General features: G+C 43.6%; 1 protein-coding gene across 1 annotated transcript; it reads left to right on the top strand.

The window, feature by feature from the left end:
• Positions 1–1012: 1012 nt before the first annotated feature.
• Positions 1013–17294, top strand: LOC119434467 (protein TAPT1 homolog; the record flags this gene model as incomplete). The annotated part of the gene is given in 10 exon segments (XM_037701610.2): positions 1013–1145; positions 1148–1336; positions 1339–1415; positions 8170–8308; positions 9204–9301; positions 10495–10645; positions 10714–10823; positions 15731–15790; positions 15852–15982; positions 17141–17294. Coding segments are annotated over 10 exon segments (1221 nt in total), but the record flags the coding sequence as incomplete, so codon positions are not given.
• Positions 17295–20455: the final 3161 nt, after the last annotated feature.

The raw sequence follows: 20455 nt of genomic DNA, 5'->3' as shown, positions 1-20455 counted from the left end.
GATGCAAGGACGCGGGTAAGGGAAGTCAAGGGGGAGGCCTTTTTTTCTGCAGTAGAGTAGACACTTATTTACTTGAAAATAGCTTGAGCAAGAATATAGGTCGACCCCTATATATTGACTGTCAAGAAATAAAATGCTTTAATTAGAATATAGGTCAACCCATATCTTTTAGAAAACTAAGAACTTTGAACATGGTAGACCTTTATTTACTGTAAGCCCTCTACTAAATCTCACTAGTTGCCACAAGCTGCACACTCGTTGGAAGTGTCAGAGAAGTTGTCCTCGTTCGATGCTTCGCAGTCGACCTCGTCAGATGCTTCGCAGGCGTCCTTGTCACCTCAAACAATGTCGTCATCGGCGCCATTGAGTACATTAGATATCAAGCATTCTTAAAGCCAGTCTGGATAATCTCCACACTGGCTATACTGCGGGCTAGCGTGTTCACGAATATAGGTTGAGATTCTTTGGTCACAAACGTAGGTCGATAGCTCATTTTAGTAACATTTTCAAAAAAAAGAAAGTTCAGCCTATATTTTAATAAATACAGTAAATTAGGCTGATGATGATCCATGGCGTCCCTGCTGACGTGCAGTCATCTCATTAAAATATTAGGTTAAGCACTAATGACCATTGCAGAAAAATTTTACTGCTTAACACTGCAGTTCACAAAAAAGTTGGCAGCAATATTCTGGACTGCTTCCACTTTTCAGTAATGATGGGGTACAAGCATAGGAAATCACTTGCGCTAAGATCCAGAAAGTCCACATGCACAGTCCCACACAGCATAACAATGTTTGCTGATAGCAGCAGCATTTTAAGGGCATGCCTTAGGAACAGCCACAACCATGGTACATAATGGGAAAGGCCAAAAACTGCTGCTGTCTGCATGCTCGGAGTAGCAGCTCCCCACAATGGAACTTTTACTGCTCTAGTCATTGTTCACTTGTGTTAATCTTCTTTCCGGGCAACTGTACATCTACATAGGATAAGCCAGCTTTGTTTTACCGTAAAGGAACTTCTTGCAGGGTCACTGTGGTCATACCTGCACGGGGAGGTGCGACGTGGCTATCAGCTGGAGGAGCAGCGTTACGAGAAGCGTCGAGCGAAGTTCTATGCCTTCTTCCGCATCCCTCGAGAGTTGGAGCGCTTGTGGGCTACGGATTCCTTCAATGTGCAGATGCTTTCCTGTCTGTGCTGACACTGCTGCCGGTGCGCTTTGCGCTGGCAGCTGGCCTGCTCGGGGCGCGGCTGGTAGGTCGACGACGCCTGCAGCCAGCTGAGTCATGCGACCTGCTCAAGGGCCTTGTTCTACTGGGCACCTGGCTGTTGGCTGCCCAGGGGATACGTCCATGCTGTACCACATCGTCAAGAGCCAGTCTGTCATCAAGTTGTACATCTTTTTCAACATGCTTGAGGCATGTGTTACAAGTTTCATTTTGCTCGTCTTCATATCTAGAGCTGCACCCATCCTCTGCCATGTAAAGAACCAGTACATCAACATGTACAAGTTGCATTTGTATAAAAGTAAACACCTGAACAGCGCTCGAGCCACAGTTACTACAGAAGTATGGTCGTGATTACTGTGCGCTTCCATTGCAGGAGGATGCACTTTGTCCTTCTGTACGTCTATGTTCTGTTACTGCTCGTGTTGTGCTCTCGTTTCAGCCCGCTTTAAGAGGTAAAATGAACCAACCAGCCAAAATCATTGCTTTGCTAGCTTTGGTTACTTGTTGCTTGCTAATGCCTAATTCTTACATAATGTTTAGCTGTTGAAGGATCTCCTCTGTGCCTCAGTTGTACTTCTTGATTTCAGTGGAAGAACAAGGACATTTGACAATGCAATACCAAACCATAGGTTCCCTTTTTATTGGTCCCCATTGTACATTTTACTCAACATTCTCAAAGCACGTGTGCACCAAAAGATTCTTCGTGTAGTGATTTATACAAAGAAATGTGCTTCTAGTAGGCTACTGAAAACTGGCATTATTTTGAAGTATTCACTTATCTCCATGACCATCACAGTGCGGCTCTATGTTCAGGGCTCTCAGCCAAGCTGGAAAGCAGAGAGCTTGTCTTTCTACAGCCTCTGTGACTTCGCTGTTTCAGTGCATGCTGGTCTGCTAAAGCATTTCTCATTGTTTTGTATGTTTGTGCTAAAATAACTTGTTCTTACAGTTCCAAGGGTGTCTGCGTGACACCTTGATACTCGTCAGCCATGACACTGTGTGTTAGCCAGTACAGATGGAAATTCCTGCATGTGCAGCCACGATGGCAGCCCTCGTTCAGGCAGTACAATGCAGATAAGCATAGCAGCATCCTGTTTTGGGCATTCAGGCTCAGAGTAGCTTGCTCATATCGTGTGTTTCTGTGTATTGATAAAGCTACCTTAACTATAAGAGTTCTAATACAAATATTACCAGGTGAAATCTAACACGTGTCTTAGCAGGAGCCACCTATAAGTCAGTTCAGTCAGCCCGCCTAAACTGTAAGCATGGCTTGTAGTGCATTGCCTTCAAACATCTTGTTTCTTACAGGATAGACTGTCGGACTAGTTGATTCATCATCAATAACTTGCAGTGCACAGCACCAGGACAAAAAAGAGACATACGCAAATTTTGTTTACAAAGGTCTTGCTGTATGTCTGTGTGTGTCTGTCCTTTTGTCCCGTTGTCTTGTGCTGCAAGTATCCTTACATGTTCTCACACTAAATTTTTGAGGTCGATTTGTCTCAACAAGGTCATTTCATGAAAGTGATTTTTTGTTTAACCTCCAAGAACTGCCATTAGCTGTTTTCAGAACTCTCAGTGAGAATCATGTGGAATTACTAACAGCAGTTTACTTGCGGTGAATGTTAAAATATCGCCAAGTTTATCAAACATTTGGTATTAACCGGTTCATGATCTATCGCACTGAAAATGTTGCAATGAACTTATAATTTATGAACCCTCTGTGGGTGAGTCTTGTCTACAGGCAATATACCAGGAAAAAGTATTTCTTGCCAAGTTTTGGTATGAGTATGAAGTTTCTGGCCAAATGTCTTTGGCCAACACTGAATGACAGGCAGCAAGTGCCATTGTTGTTTAGAACAACAAAGGATGAGAAAGAAGTTTGGCACACCCTCAAGTTTTTTGAAAGCACACAGGAGACAGACTGATGCAGCATCTCCAGCTGCAGTGGTATCACACGCACGAAGTAAAGCAAATGAAATGTACACCTGTGGGTTCATATATGACGAGAGCTGTCTACAAATTTCTAATGAAGCCATATGTGGCTTGGGTTCCCACAACGTTTTCTACCTGGTGTTCCCCCGTATGTTGAAAAATTTCTCCCAAAATATTTTTTCTTTTGTGATTATGCTTATTCTAAAAGTTTTTGTATGTTTAGATTAAAAAAATTTTTATTTCCGAGTATTTAATGTCCTGTCCGTAAAAGAGTTAATTCTAACATCTTGCTGCTGTAAAGGAATATGAAGACTATGCAGACAAAAAATCTGAACCATAAAGAATTTAAAAAAAAGTACATTATCAATCACACCACACCGATGGATGTTGTTCTTCCAATTATTTACATCGGGACTGAATGGAGCAGATTCTTTTTCCATTAACACGGCTGGCTATATGCATTCTCCTTTCTTTCTTAAGGGGGGACATGGGTCCCGAGAAAATTTTTTTATTATTGACCCTAGATGCATGAATTTTTCAGGGAATATTCAACTTTGTGTACTGATTACTAATATGCAATTATCTTTTCTCTACATGAATCTAAAAAAAAGTTACCATTCTTACCTTATAAATTTGGGATGCGACTAGCATAAAAAGTAATGCATCAACAGAGCTCAAATTTTAAAGGTATGTTCCCAAATGTTCAAAGAGTGCACATATGCAATTTAATGCTTGTATCTATATTTTAGCCAAAATTATGAAGTTCTTAAATTGCAGTCTCATAACTGAATATTTGCTGGATATTTCTACATGATTTTAAAATGTTGCAGTATCCTGAAACACTATATTATAGTTTTCTTGCACACTCTAACTCTCTAGCATTCAAGCAAAAAAAAAATCAGGAGAATTGATTGAGTATTAGCGACACAGTGTTGATCCCAAAATTCAAAACATGCTAAATTCTTTATTTGAGAAAAATGCAAAAAACTAAAGAGACTGCATAAATACACATTTTACGCTTGAAAGCCACAGCATTAGTAATTACAATCTCTCAGAAAGCCCCCGGTGAGTAGTCTGAAGCAGGCTTTTGTTTGTGCTTCTTCTTTGCGGCTGCCTGGAATGCTGCCGAAGATGAGCGCTTCCTGTCCGAGCCGACTGCACGGCGATTGTCTTTCTCGGCTGCCCTCTGACTACCTTGGCATGTTTGTTGTAGTTGCAGTTCACGCAGTATAAGTGAGCTAGACTCTTGGTTTCCAACGTTGAAGCGCAGAACAGCCTCTGCCACAGCGGCCTCAACGGCAAACAATGACACATTCTTGTCTTTTTGTGCCAGGCTCCAGATGACCGAATGCAATGCCTCATTGGCATTCTGTGTCTTGGCTCTCTGACAACTCTGCAAGAGCTTTTTGTCAGACAAACGCTCGTAAACAGGACGTAGTGCAGTGCCGACAGCCTCTGGCAAGTTGTAGTTGCTTTTTGGGGTGGGCTCATTTTTTGCCATGGCTGCGTTATGCTTGCACCATGAATCTGGGCCATGGGACATAGGCTGTGGTTCGATTTGTCGTCAGTGGAGGTTACATGATAATATGTAGCCCATACTGCCGTGTGCATTGCATCCACATTCCAGAATGGGATTTGAGAGCCCAACCGTAGTAGTTGGTCAACTTTGTGATAAGGTCGCCAGTGAGGCGGCCTTTGCCACTGATGCGCTCTCCGCTCTCCCCTTTGTGCTTCTGCACAAGGTTCCGCAGTGCAGTTCCCATGCGTTTCTGCACATGGTTTGCACAGTCCTCTTCTCAACATTTATGAAGCCGTACACTTTGGCTCATTGACAGCATTGTACGACCGGCTGTCACCATCACAAAGCATGGTTGTATACCTGAGGCCATGAAGCAAGAGGGAGCGTTGAAATAAAATCATTGCCGCCTACTTCCATTGGCCAGCCAGCTTGCACGAGGTGTTCTTCTGGCATGAATGCTTAGACTTCCACTCGGCATATTCCGGGCTCTCAGGTTTTGGGCCACATTCACAGCCAAGGCAAAAATTGGAAAGCACTACAAAGTCGAGCACATACCCTGAAAAAATCTCTATCACAGTGGCCACTCCTATGTGGGAAGTGTGCCCCTAGTGTGCCAGTTCCATCAAAAGAGACAGCAATGTTTCCTGGGTTGCCAAAATTGAGGTCTTTGTAGAGGCTCTTACTATTACTGCACATTTACTCATATGTCCACCACAGGCTCTCGTTGCTGCTGGCTTCAGCTTCGTTTTCAAATACTGCTGATATGTTTTATTGTGAAGGCCTCGGTGCGAAATGCCAATAGCGGCGAAAATATCGTTCAGCGCTGTCTGGCCATTGCCTGTGCTTTGCATAGCACGCGCCGTGCGAATGTTAATTTCGAACGGGCTGCAATTATTGCCACCACCGCGAACTCGACGCGAGCTCCAGTTCGAGCCAACTTCCCCGCAGTTGCTGCATTTAACTTTTAGTTTTACGGCTACGCCGTACTCACGTGCGTCACGTTCAATTGTCAACTCTCCATGACACACTTTGCAAGAAGAAACTTCGTGCAGTAAGTTGTTCACCATATCGAGGTCGACAATGGTATACGTCGTGGTCGACGCACTTTCGGGGCTGCACTCGCTTGCGAGAAAATTCATTTTGCGATCCGTCGCCGAGACCGAAGAAAGTTCCGCTACTTTTCGCTGCGCGCGCCGCTCGATCATATCGCGGTCAGCCGTTGTCAGAAACGTCGAGTCTATCCTCACACGGTCCGTCGCGCTTGCGCATCCCCGTCGTTGGAAGCAGCGTCCATAATCGCCGTCACGCTTTCTCCAGCTGCGAGTTCTTTTGTTGCATCACTACCGTCTGCAGTTGTAATCGCAAGCGGCTGCGATGTGCTCTGGTGCCTTGACGGAGTATCACCGCTGTCAGCTGATTCCGACAAACCATGGCCGCTATCGCGATCGCGGCTGCACTTGTGTCGCACCGCCGCTTCGTCGCGGCACCTCTTCCGCTCTTCCGTCGAGGTCTGCAGATGTCAACGTCGAAACAGCGATGTTTGCAGCAATCTGGCCGCGTACCTCCACTGTCAGAGGCTGTCGCGATCGGCGGCGCCTTTGTGTTGGGCTGCTACATCGCGGCGTCTGCCAGTCTGCTGTTCCGCTCGGCTCTGTCGATGACCCCGCTGGTGACTGCGATGACTCCTCGGGCTGCACAGCACGTTTTCTCCGCCGTTTGCCGAATTTGTGCAGTGTGCGGAACTCCGAGCACGGTTCGGCATCTTGATCACGATCGCGGAACAACAAAACGCGGCGGAATGGCGTGCCTGTGCGCGTCTCGGCCCCGCGCTTGATCGCCAGTGTTGCCAGTCCCCACGCTCCAATCACAAGCCGTCGTTCAGTCATGTGATAGCTATGGACCAGTGATACGGCGCGGTTCTTTCTCTTGCTTTTGCCCGGCAGTGCTTTCCCGTGGTACCATTGGAGGTTCGTTTATGGCGGGAAAGCAAGCCGAAAAGATGCTTTTTCAAATGAGACCAAGATGGCCGGGCTCCGGTGAGCAGTCAGGGCGTGCCGGACAGTGCAAGAAGGGCCATTTTCGGCGTTTTCGTAAGCGAAAGCAAGTGCTCCGATGAATAAAGACGGCATTTTTTTGCTCAACGACGCGTCATTGTGAGCCAATTTTTGCTGGCAGGTGCGCGATGGTATGAAGAAAACGAAAATCACAATATTGAAAAATCGATTTTTTGTAGTTTTTTTCGTCCTCAGGAACCGTGTCCCCCCTTAAGCATGGACGTGCAGTGCTATGCTGTTTCTGTTTCGGCATAAGCCATGCATGCACATCAACAGATCCTCGTGGCTGTGACACTTTCGGGATTTTCTGCAACTGGCATGAAAACTGCAAGTCAACACAACACTATAATGCAAAAGTCCTTAACTATACAGATGCTCTCTGCTGCAAGTCATGTAATTTAATTCAATGACCACTGACCTTCCTTGCTGCTATTGCCACATCTAGATTACCTCTTCATTTTGTGGGCACTGTTTTCCTCAGCAAAGAGTTTTAGTCATTCACTGCTTGCCTGTCTGTATTCCACCAGTGTCGCATAACAGCATCTGTTTGAAACTTTTTACTCAGTACTCGTGAGTAACCTGGCTGCAACCACCCGTCATGTTGGCTCAGTGGCTATGGCATTCTGCTGCTGTGCACCAGGTTTTGGGTTTGATTCACGGTCGCTAAGGAGGCCACATTCTGGCGGGGGCGGGATGCAAAAAAGGCCCATGTTAAATTACTGCTGACATGACATTCTCGACTCGTCATTTTTTTGCGTTACATCAAGATTCAAACCGCCTAAACCTTAGAATATATACTGGCAAGTGCCAGAGCTCCATAAATATTTTACTATGATGCTCGTTTCTAAGAACCAGTTTCCGTTTCAGTGCCAAGAAGGCGGATCCATCATGATGTAACAAATCACTGGCTCACTCCATTCCTGTAATTGATTCATGAGTGCAGCCAGAAGCAATGCACGCAGCTACTCAGCTACTAGTATCTTGTTTATTTCTTTAAGAGTGATATCATTGTACCTGGCCTTGTTGATGCACGATATCAGTAAATTCAGCTCTCTTTCATGATGTCACAATGTCAAAATTATTATTATTATTTGTTTTGAAAACATATATACACGACAGGAAAGGGAAAGAGAGGAGCAGGCTGGCAACTGCCACCGGAAGGGGCACAACGTCTGCGAGGTCTTCCATTTTGAGACAACTTTAGTATCAAATTAAAATTATCTTACAAGTGTTTCCCAACTATCATACTGGCCAAGTGTGGTCTTTTTTCATGTTAGAAGCATGGGGTCGACCTTATATAACTTTGTAAATATGTGTCACTACTTTTTAAAGCACCCTGGGTACTCAAAATTAACCGGAGCTACCCGCTAGGCATCTCTCATAGCCTTCGGGACTTTAAACCCTAGTAGTTTCCTGACTGCGACCATTGTTGCAGGTGGCAGACAAGCTGTTTTCATCCTTTGGCCAGGACATCCTGGATGCCCTGCTGTGGACAGCCACAGAACCAGAGCCACGGCGGGCGCGACGGCGCCTGGGGCTGTTGGCACATTTGGCCCTAGCCCTGGCCTATGTTTGTATCCTTTTAAGGCTGAAATCATTCTCTGTATTTGACTTATCCACAACAAAATAATCGGTACAATTAATGACAAAGTCAGAGCAATGGCGTAGTGTCTGTGGCATTCAGCTGCTGCATCATCAATGCGATTCTTAGCAGCTGCATTCTGATGCTGGCGGAACACAAAAGTGTGCATGTGTTTAGATTTAGGCTTGCATAAGAAACTCAGGGTGGTCAAAGTTAATGTGGTCCAACTAAACTAGATGGGTGCACGCAGCACGCTACTTAATTTGGGACACTGCCACACTAGAATGAGATTTTACTAGAGCATGAATGTCAGTGTCATGGCTTTGCATGTCTGAATCTGTGTCCTTTCACAATAAAAATCAGTGGGGCTGAATCTTACACAAATGTGAACTAACCAGTGCAATTAGCAGCACAACTTGGAACACTTCGTGAGTGCTAGTGGAGTACTACTTACGCTAAATTGTTATGCCAACAGTGTTATTGTTGATACTAATAATGTTTTTACTTGTGAAATGCCATTCTTATCTTGGCCCTAATCAGGACTGATAGTGTCTGTAAGTAATGAAATAAACTATCACATACTAACAACTGACAAAAGAGAGAAAAAAATACGCTGATCAGCTTTTTTATAACTTCCATAAAAATTGTAGATAGGAAGAGGCCTAAGTAATTAAACAGAATGCTCCTATTAAGACTGTTAAGTTACAACATGTATTTGATTAATCCCCTGCGAGTCTCGCTTATAAGCAAGTACATAAGCAACGTTTAAAGATATATGGCAGTGTATTGGCAGGCATTTTGCCTAGTGTAGCATTATATTTTGTAAATGTTGTGTTTACAATATTCTATTCTCTTATCAAACATAAGCCCTTGACTGGACATCGCAGTGCTCCACTGCCTGTTAGTGATGCTTCAGGCTACCACCCTGAGTGTCGCAATAAACTCGCAGAACAAGGCCCTGCTGACCATCATGATGTCCAACAACGTATGTCACCACCACCACATGTTGAACCTCATTGTAACAGAGTCTCATCTGAAATGAAACTACCTTAATTATATCTGATATCTGGGTTAAGCATACACGCTGATATGCGATTGGGTCTGTGCGAAAGAAGTGCAAGTGTGTGGCACCAACGGTCCAGCAAAGTGCAAAGGCTGTCCTGTCAATTTTTACATCCTGCAGGCGGTTTGCCATGCCAGTACAGTAGAATCTCAGTGATACAAATTTCTTGGGATGGCACGAAAATTCATATCACCAATTAAGGGGGTACACGGCAATGAAATAGCCGACTTACTAAATATATTTCCAATTTTTTAATTCATTTTTTTCCTGCAACCATAGGACTTTTCTTTATCTCACGGTGAAATACAGAGTGGAATTTAAGAAAATTGCACGTCTTTAGTGTGTTGTCTTCGAAATCGGGAAGAAAACTGGGCAACAGGGATGTGACTCGTGCATCGGCAAGGCTGCTCTGCCAGCCTGACAGCAGCCAGTGTCTGGCACTACTGGCACACTGGGGCCTCCTCTCCAGCTCTGCCAAGGATTGCGCAACGGCGCAATTGTTCGTATCATCTGCCACGGCAAAAAAAGTGGTTCACAACATTATAAATTTATGACGGTGTAAGCTAACGAACTTGTGCCGGGACTTTTTACAATTCGTATCAGGTGTGATCATATCACTGAGATTCTACTGTATGTGACACATGAAAACGCTAAATTACCAACACACTGAGCATCACCATTAATGTGCAACTGTACGATTGGTGTGATCGTGCAGTATCGGCACGTCGGCTTGCTAGTTGTGGCCAACAATGTCAAGCCACTGGCCAAATTGTGTTTGCATGTGTAGAATGTTCCTTTTCAAGCTGATATTGCTAAGTATGTGATATTTTTGCTGCCCAAATATGGCATTTTTTTAACTCTTGAGTGAACAGTTATTCTCTTCACTTTAACCGATGTTGTCTCAGATCTTGCATTTTTGGTTTCGTTACAGCAGTAGGATACTCAATGCAAGTAAAGCGCAGCCTACCAAATTTTAGGTTTTCTTCATTAAATACAATGATTCATTATATCAATTTTTGTTATATATTGAGGTCCGACTGCAACAAAAAGTGGCTGCTGGAGTGCCTTGGACAGCCGAGATCTGAGAGCTGTTGTTTTGCATGTTCCAATTGCAGTTTGTGGAGCTCAAGGGCATGGTGTTCAAGAAGTTTGCCAAGAACAACCTGTTCCAGATGGCGTGCAGCGATGTCCGCGAGCGGTTTCACTATGTGGTGCTGCTGTTGGTGGTCATTGTGCAGACCATGCGGGAGTACAGCTGGCGGCAGGGTGAGTATAGTGGCAGCATGCAACATGTAGAGTGGCGACTCCCAAGCCTGAGACCATCATCCCCGCAGAGCAGCTCTGGAGCCTGCTGGCCGACTGCCTGCTGGTGCTGCTCGCTGAGGTGCTGGTGGATTGGGTCAAGCACGCCTTTGTCACACGCTTCAATGCAATCTCTTGGCAGGTGGGTGCACATTAAAGGGCCTCTCACTAGGCCCCATAGCAAATTTTGGTTATACGCTTAAAGTTGTTACATGCCCTCTACAGAGCATTCTACCGCAATAAATTTTGTAATTGGCTCGTTAATAGCAGAGATAGAATTATTTGAAATGTTATGAACCCAAGATTTTAGGAGGTGAGCTTCACTGCCAACATAAACGCTCTCTCTACTTGCCCCGTCTAGACTCCCAAAGCGAAATTCTTTCCCTGCATTCTCCTATGCAGAGCCGGAAGATCGCATCACGTGTACGTCAAGGGCCTCACCTTCCTTAAAGGAGTACTGACACAAAACTTTGAAGTCGAGATAACTCGTGAGATCGATTTAAGTGGACACACACACATTGTCTACAAAATATCAGTGGCGAATATAGCTTAGAACATATTCAAAATCAATTTCCATAGTATGTGCGCGTAGCCACACGCAAAGCGCAGCACCTCGCTACATTGACATCAAGGAAGGATTGTAAATAACTGAGAAAATGCTACGTCACGAGTTTGCACTGCCGTCGGGGCAGGGCCAGCGAGCAAGTTTCTCCCCACTCCGATCGTCCCGGTGCGTTTTTTTGTTTTTTTCGCCCTGGTCGAGACGCTGGCCTCGTTTGATGCTGACGGCGGCACAAAAATCGGCTTAATTGTTTCTGACACGAGATAACTCTTAGAGTAAAGTGACCTCGAAAGTGTGCATGTTATGAAACGTTGTGCGATATGGTTAATCGTTGGTGTGATTTTGGCTCGCAAGCGGTCAGCGCAGCCGCCGCAGCAATCGTCTCTACGAAGCGGCTCGCCTTGCTAACGTGTTTTCTCATCGCTACCAACGCCGTCGGCAAAACTAATTGTACTGCCAGTTATGTGCATCATAAATGTGCAGACGTTGATTGTGTTGACGAATATAGGTGATTTATTACGAGCTGTGGACGGATCGCAAGGGCCGTCGGCCCGGATCAGACGGCCAGCGAGCTAGGCCTATACCGTTTCCCAGCGATCACGCCAGCTCGCCTGTGGTGGATTCGAATCAAAAGTGGTTGGCACGTCTAATACGGTGGCGACTCCTGCCTGGAGGAAATAGTCGCCGCTGGACGACGAAAACGAGGACGGCAACGAAATCGCAAAGCTCGTGCAGGTGTAGCAGATGAACTAGCAACATGAAACTCGCTCGCCTGCGAGCGCGCTGGCTTGAACACGTCACAGTTTTGTGCAATCACGTGCTCACTGTGTTTACAATCCCTCTTCTCCCATCTCATTGCTCTGTGAAACCGAAACTTGGACTAGTCGCTGCAAAGAAGACTCCAAATAATTACCTGTCGCGCTCTGAATAAAATGAGGTTTCACGCCGTGATTACTGGGTCATTAGCTACTTATTACAGCAGAAAAAACAAGATAGAAAATTTTTGTGTCAGTACTCCTTTAAGGGCCTCACCTTCCTTCCCCTCTCTCTCTCTCTTTTTTTCCTCTTGCATTTTTGTTGCACGGCGCACTTCCGATGACTATCGTGCATGCAAGTTGTTGCGTTTGTCCCGTTTCGCGCAGCACACAGTTTTGCACGCTGTGCACGAGAACCCCTGACTATCGGTATGATAAGTCAGTGTCACGCGAGTGCTGGAGCAGACGCAAGCGGATCAAAGAGCACGATCACACGCTGGAAACCGGTAGAAAATTGCAACTGGGTTCGTTTCCTGTGCGCGCAAATGTACGACTTGGAAACAAACCACCGAAGCGGAAGTATGTCCTCTTGCTAGAACACGAAGTAAAAGAGAGACTCGGAGACATTCGGTTTGTAAGGTTTATTATTTCTCATAACTTTAAATCATCTAGTGAAGCAACAGATCAAACAGATAACTGCTGTAGCCTTCAGTAATTCTCGAAGTCATGTGTCATGGTGAGTTAACGTTTCAGCAATCCGAATTACGTAGGCGCTTTTGCGCTTCTGACCTCGACTTTCCGGCTGGGAGCGGGAGCTCTTGAGAAGAAGGGTGCAAAGTGTTTGATTTGAAATTTCAGCTGTTTTCACAGTGCGCAACGGTGTTAATACTTTGCAGACATGATCGTCGGCATGCATGGTGTACACTGCACTTGTCTGTTTAAAATGGCCAAACCTGCTGAATGGCCCTTTAAAGGGGCACTAAGGAGAAACTCTAAATCTGTTAGGACCGATAAACTATTCTTTTAAAGCTATTTTCATTAGTTTCACTGTAACAGGTTGATTACTAAAAGAGAAAATGAAAGTAAAGCTTCCATTTTTTTTAATTTCGTGCCAATACCCCAGCACTGCTACATCATTGTGACAGCCGATTTTAAGGTATTTTTTTCCTATTTACACCATTGATGGCACAGTAAATGTTCTTGAAACTTGCTAAGTCAGCCTTTGGCCCCTTTAGAATACAGTGTAGTCTATCATATCGATGAAAAATTCTAGCAGATAAAAATTCATGGTATAACAGTGAGTGTGGGAAGCTTCAAGGCAGTGTTGCCTGTTGTCTTTCGTTCTTACCCCTTTTCTAGCTTAGCAAACATCCTCCTGTAACAGTGACCTTTTTGTTTATGTTGTGTTATGGCAAATTGCTATACATATCAAGTTATTTTTCTCTTTACTATTCCTTTAATGCTTCGTAAAATATTTAACTTGGAAATATGGAACTACAAGGTTTCTTGGCAGTAGTGTTTCACACAGTATGGCAATGATAGTTATGCAAGCATGGTATTTGGCTTGCTTAGTTTGTAGCTAGTCTGCAGTGCCATTATGGCTGCATAAATGGTGCACAAAAATCGCCGAAATGGGAGTGTGCTGGCAAAACTCATTGCTCAGTGAAGCCATTCTGTTTTTATTTCGGACAAATAATGATTATTGTTTAACAAAGTGCTTGCTATATGATATAGATCAGGATTTATTTCATTATCAACAAGGTTATAGAATGTCCTAAAGAACCTTCTAAAAAGTTGCATCTTAGCTTGCTATGACAAAGCACTAACCCTCGTTCTGATCAGTGAAAGGTATTCAAAGAAACCTGAAAATGCAGGAATGAATCCTGCACACAAATTGCTTAGTTTTTTGGATAGTCTGAAACAGTTGTACGAGCATTCACATTTATAGGAACGCTATACAGTCGAACCTCGATATAACGCAGTTGTGCTTGCAGCAAAAAACTTCGTTAATCGAGGTTTTAATGTTTCAGTAGTAAAAATTATTTCACATATTCCCAGAACCTTCCTGGTGGTTAGTATCTTGTGAGTAATTGCTTATAAACAAATGGCAAGAAAGTCGGGCCGTAATAGCGTGGTTGTGAGTGCCAGCGCACGTGGTGCAGTTCGCACTAAGAACAATGCAGTAGCATGGCTCCCGGCATGCGAGCCGTAAATCACCGTAAATCATGACGCCATGGCTGACTGTGCTTAGTGCCCACAGCCGTCATCAGATAGTGGCTTCAAATTAAAAACAAAAGTGCAGAAAAAAGTATGGATATTCATCCTGAGAAAGAAGGTCACAGTTTCTCCAGAAAGGCGGAGCATTGATGGCGATAGCGAAGAGACAACTACACGAAGTAAGGTTCATAGTTTTTCGGTGTCATGCACTCAGACAAAGATCACCCACTGTCGCCATGCGAGCGAATGCTTTGCACCGTGCCTTGGAAGCTTGAGATTAGGCGACCGCCAACACTAGAGGTATGGTAACAAAATGCGCATGAAGGGACAAACCATCTGTCTGAGCCCAGATGGTTAAAGAAATTTAAATTTAAATTACTTTTTAAATTTAAATTTAAATTACTTTTTAAATTGCTTTAATTTTATTTAATTTAAATTTAAATTTAATTTGTTAAGTTTGTTAAATTGCAAATTTCGTTATATAGAGGTTCGTTATATCGAGGTTTGACTGTATACACTATCGGAATAGATGGTGACATACACATTGTAAGGGTACATCATTTAACGCTGTCAAATTATACAAAAGTAATGTAAGGGTACATCTCCTTACATGGCGAAATGGCCACAATAACCTTTTCAACATGTTTCTCGCACTCATAAGCTTGTCTGTGACCTTGTTTTTCCTTATTTCGGCCCTTATTTCGGTCATTGTCATGCGGTTGCTACAGCTAGACGACTAGACGAAAGTAGTCAATGTACGTATCGAAGCTCTTTTCCTGGTAACTTAAACAGAAGTAATCCGCATTCTAATAGCCAAATTATCTCGGCTCCCTTCACAACAGTCATTGTCCAGCACTTTCCTCGATTAATCACCGCTCTTGTCGGTGCAAGTATTATGTACATAAGTCTCGTTATGTACATTAATTGAGCATGTTATAATTATTGGTTATCAAAGTGTATATAGGTACATTCAGGAACTAAGGCTAATTTTGTATCGCTATATTTATGTGCATATATGCAAAAGCTCCTTTTTTTTACATTTTAATGATTTGAATTACGACTGGAAACAGAAAAAAAGTGTTCAGATGGTACCATTTTCTTTCATTGCAGGCCCGAATAAAAAATTTATTGCAGGTTCCAAATATTTAAGACATGGGTGCTCATTCACAGCTTCAGAAGGAAAATGGCCCAGAACAAAGACCACATAACACACATTATGTGTCATTGGTACATTGGTATGACGTGCCAAAACTGATTTCTTTCAATGCTCCCCACTAAGCAGAAGAGAGGACTCAGTTTAATATTAATACAAAATAGGCAAGATTTCTTGGGTACTTGTTTTCAGGATTGCTAGTGGAGTAGTGTACGCACAAGCCAGACTCATTCTCAGCAGGTTTTGCTTGAAATTTTCTGGGTGAGTAAGGATTATTCTCAGCAGTGCAGAAGTTGAAACTGCCTCGCCATTCTTCTACAGTAGGATTGTGATTGGTCACTCTTGGCTGCTTATGCACACAGGTCTACCGAGAATATCTGACCAGCCTGGCCTATGACCTGGCCAGTAGCAAGCTTCACACGGTAAGCCAGTCTCGTAGTTATGTAGCCACGGAGGAAGTGCTTAGCAAAAGGCATCTTGCAGGCAACCTCAGACCACGGGGATCTGGTGTCGCGCCGCCTTGGCTTCACACCATTGCCCTTGGCAGCCCTGGTGTTGCGGGTGATGGCATGTCCACCTTGCTCAGTGCGACTAGCTCTCCTCACCTACCTGTGGTTAGTAGCCTCTTCCACATCCTCCATCATAGTGCCTTTTGGGGCCTGCTCGGAACCAGGGACGTATTCTGAAACGATCGACTTCAGCAATACTATCGCCTTGGTCACACTTCTGCCAACGGCGCACCCTGATTGGCTGTTTTGGCAAAATTGGATGAGCTCATTGGCTGGTTGAGCACAACGTCATCCAATTTTGGCTGAACCAGCCAATCAGCGCGTGCCTGACGGCGATATTGTCGCCGTTCCGTTTCAGAATATGTCCCCAGTTCGTAATTGTATCAACAACATTTGCTGCAGTGGTTCTCGAGGGAGGGACTTTTGTGGCAAAACATTTTTTCACCCTACTTCAGCGTTTTTTTTTTTTAAAGAGGAGGCTTTATTTCATGACCTCTTTTTTAAATAGTGCATGGGAATGGAGAGATCAGTTTTTTCGGCAACCACTGCACTGATTTTGAAGATATTTGTTGCAGGCTAAAATCGACTGACTCTGTGGAATAGACTTTTGATGTAAGCTATCGATTTCTTTACAAAAATTCTTGAAGATTGCAAAATTTTAAAATTAGAAAATACTAAGGAATCAAGCTTACAACTCAGCCTAAAAAAAGTGGTATTCTGTGAACTGCACCGGTTGACACATATAAAGTGGACAAAATTAATACACATAAACTACGAATTTGTGAGTAGGACTCTTGCAAGATCCTCGTAAGCATTGTAACAATTTCATCTGAACTGTGAAGTTATATATCACATTTGTCCGCTTTAGATGCTCTAACTGATGCTGTTTACAGAACTGCTATATTATCTGTTTTGGTGCAGAGGTGTGGATTTGTAAATATTGTGCTTCAGTTTTGTTCTTTATTTAAGCTTTTTTTAAACAAATTTTATTCAAATGAAATCAGTTCAGCATTTGTGTCTGAGAGCATTTATGGATCTTACACATACTTCAATAGAGAACTTGGAGTTGGCCTTAAAAGTAAGGCATCCTCCATAAGCACGCATTAGCATATATATGTGTAAAGCAACTGCATTTTCCCATACATTTGCCCCACCACAGTGAGTAGTAGAGTGAGCAGTTGAACACTCAACATTTTTCATTCTAACTCTCACTCGACCATGTTGTGCCAGATCGCCATTTGCAAGTAATGCATGATATCGTAGTCTATGCAGCATCAAGGTGCTGCTGAACCTGGTGATCCTGAGCCGTGCCTGCAGCATCGTCGAGCAACACCGGCAGTTGTTGCAGGAAGACTCTCCAGTGAAACAGCCACGAAGGCCCAAGTCTCCAGAATAAACACCCATCGTCACAAACTGAGCAGAACATGTTTGCATCACCATGCATTGCCACGGCAATTTCTAATTGGTACTCAAAGTACTCATTGTTACACCTTCTGGAGATGAGATGAATCTTTTTTTTACAGAGACTCTTATGAAGCAGTGACAGCTATTTCCCAGGAACGCTATATAGGTCCTGGGCTGAGATGCAATTTTTTTTTTTTTTCCGTGCTTTTCGCACTTTGTCAGGGTGAAGCTCTGCCCGCGTTATCAATGGGAACAGCTGACCGTCAACAGTGGATGATAAAAGTGGCATAGAATCAAGTGGAAGGCACCGCTACAGTGTCGTGGCCCTGGATTCACAAAACCATTTGCACATAAAAATATTTCTCCTGAATGTAATAATTTAGACTGTAGCGGCAGCAGTCACCACAATCTCTTTTCAACGGAAATATAAGGCAACTAGAATTACACAAAAATTTTAGAGTTATCGGCCATAAGTGAAATGCTGCAGGTAGGTATCCATGTGTTTTTGCTTTTTTTATCAGCATAGTGCACTCCGCACCAGGAGGAATAACTGTTCATCATTTGCCACCTATGACTACCCCACTACTGGGCGCTGCAGTCATGAGTGTTCATCCTGCTGCACGGCCACAGACTACATCACTACATTCTTTAACTATATGCTGATGACCCACCCTGTGAAGGTGCAGTCAGCTCTGTGCTCGCGACTCGTATGGAGGCCATATGTGCACGTTCAGTAGTGGGCTTCTCTGGACAATACATGTTAATGCGGAGAAGCGGGCTTCAAGGAACTTTAGCAAGCAACGCATGTAAGGACAGTGGTCATCCCGTGTGATATGTATACTTTGCTGTCGCTAAATGCTCTGGAATACAAGCTAATTTGTGCTTGCTTCCTAAATACAACTTCGATAGCAGCAATTTGTCTTTTTTTCATGCTCAGAGAGAAGCGCCGGTGTAGAATATACCAGCATAAACTGTAGTGTTCTATGCCTAAAATGCTTACCGTAATAAATAACTAGCACAGTCGAACCCGGATATAACAAATTATCGTGTATAACAAACATCTATAAGATCCCCTTAAAATTTTTGTATGAATTATTATTTTATATATTGAATTATTAATATATCGAACTATTTTGCAAACCCCTTCGAGTTCGATATATCCAGGTTCAACTGTATTGCATGTACATAGTAAGCGTACTCCCAGTAACTTACTTAGAATACGCTATATTCTCCAAAGCTGGTTTAGCTTATCCAAAGAAAACTGTGCGAGCACGCCTGTGTCTCTACTGTTGTTCTATTCACAGTAAAATCTCGTGAGATGTGGCACACTGCTGGTAGATTTGCGTCCAGTGAACTTGCATACTCACACCCCTTTTCAACTTATGATTAGCTCTAATTAGCATTTTTCTTTTTTTACGTGGAAGTGTTGTGGCTAGTTCTTTCACCAAACTTCACGTTAGAATCTGTGAAGACTTTTGCAGACCCAGAAAAAAATTGCTGTGGGGTATGTACTCGTGGTATTACATCATGCTACATTTTTTCCCGTCTGCATGTTTATTCCACATTTCCCTATACCGGTGCTACACGGGTATTTTTGATTGTGACAGCCAGATTGGGATTGTCGAATGTGCCCCGTGTGACCATGGGGTATAACTTCATACTTTCTGATCACCACCAGCCACACACGTCGCCTTATGGCGTGGCGCTGTTGCGAACGCTCGTCTGTTTGTATAGCGTGTTAGCTGTTTTGTCCTACACATGCATTCCCTGCTGCCGTGATGCATATCCGCACATGCGCATGTATGTCAGTTTTACTCCCTGCTGCAACTACACTCACCACTAGAAATACATGCGAAAGCCACGATCTGATTATGAGGCACACTATGAAGCACACCAAAGTGAGGAGCTCCAGGTTAATTTGGGCCACCTGGGGTTCTTTAATGTGCACAAAGCACATGAGCGTTTTTAAACGACAACACACAAGCATATTTGCATTCCGCTTCCATCGGAATGCAGCGGCATCCGGGATCGAACTTGCGGCCTCAAGCTGCCGCGGCGGGTACTGACCGCTAGCGCAACAGGAGAGAACCAGCTACACTTGCCCTTCTCTCCCAGCCAATCACTGCGTACGCACCTACTTTGCTCCACACACGGAGGAAGGAGTACAATTTTTTTCCTTCCACCATGGCTCCACCACGTGCATCTCTCAACAGCTGTACACTCCTCTGTACAGTCTCTTTGAAAACATTAAGTTTGTCTGCGTGGAACACTTAATGTTTCCCATGTGTGTTAGTTGCCTGCTGTATAATACTTTTTTTTTTACTTCTCGCACTTTGTCGAAATATTCAAAGGCATAAAACAAAAAAGCAACAAAAGTAATTTTGCCAACAGAATCAAGTGTATGGGCGAACCATGCCCGCGAAATGCACCTTTGCATGCGGGCGTGCGCAGTTTGTCGGATCGAACTCTCATTGCAGATATGCTTCCATTTGACCTGTTCGAACCATTTTGAATAAAATATGTCGCCTAGTAAAGAGGAAGTATGAAGACGCGAGGTCAAATTTTATTTATGATGTCGTTATATTCTCAAAAAAAGAAATGACCACACTCTCAAAACTTTTTCTTCTTTTAATATGAAACAGTTTTCAATATGTAAAAGTCCGTTGCAAAAGTGAATATACAATTCTGAAGTGCAACTGTTAGGGTTGGTTTCTCGTGATGTATCTGCAACGTTCAAACTTGGTACAAAATGATGCACAAACAAGTACGCAGCACTAATCTTATAATAATTTGTTTTGCTATCACAAGTTCAAATTCACACGAAGATTTCCATTACCACCCACCACAAGTATGCGATGGCAGCATGCTAGGGCATCCAAAGCAGATGGTACAGGTGACACATAGTATAAATTAGTATATGTCTATTGCAAAGACTTAAATAAAGCTTGCCACCATGCATATAGCCAAGCAACAATTTCACATGTAAATTCAAAATTGATAGTGACCTAGCTATTGTGGTGTGAAAAGACGCAAAATGATGTAAAGTTGACTACAAAACAGGAGAGGTTGTTACTTTATATCATTTCGCATCCCTTTTATGCCATAAACAAACTAGCTCAGCTACAAGTAGTGACCTAGCAATTGTGTTACCTGGAGTGTGTGTAATTGTTAGCA

Source organism: Dermacentor silvarum, unplaced genomic scaffold, assembly GCF_013339745.2.
Source record: "Dermacentor silvarum isolate Dsil-2018 unplaced genomic scaffold, BIME_Dsil_1.4 Seq1097, whole genome shotgun sequence".
NCBI classification, from domain to species: Eukaryota; Metazoa; Arthropoda; class Arachnida; order Ixodida; family Ixodidae; genus Dermacentor; species Dermacentor silvarum.
The sequence above is the reverse complement of the archived record's forward strand: the minus strand, read 5'-3'. Positions and strand labels throughout refer to the sequence as shown.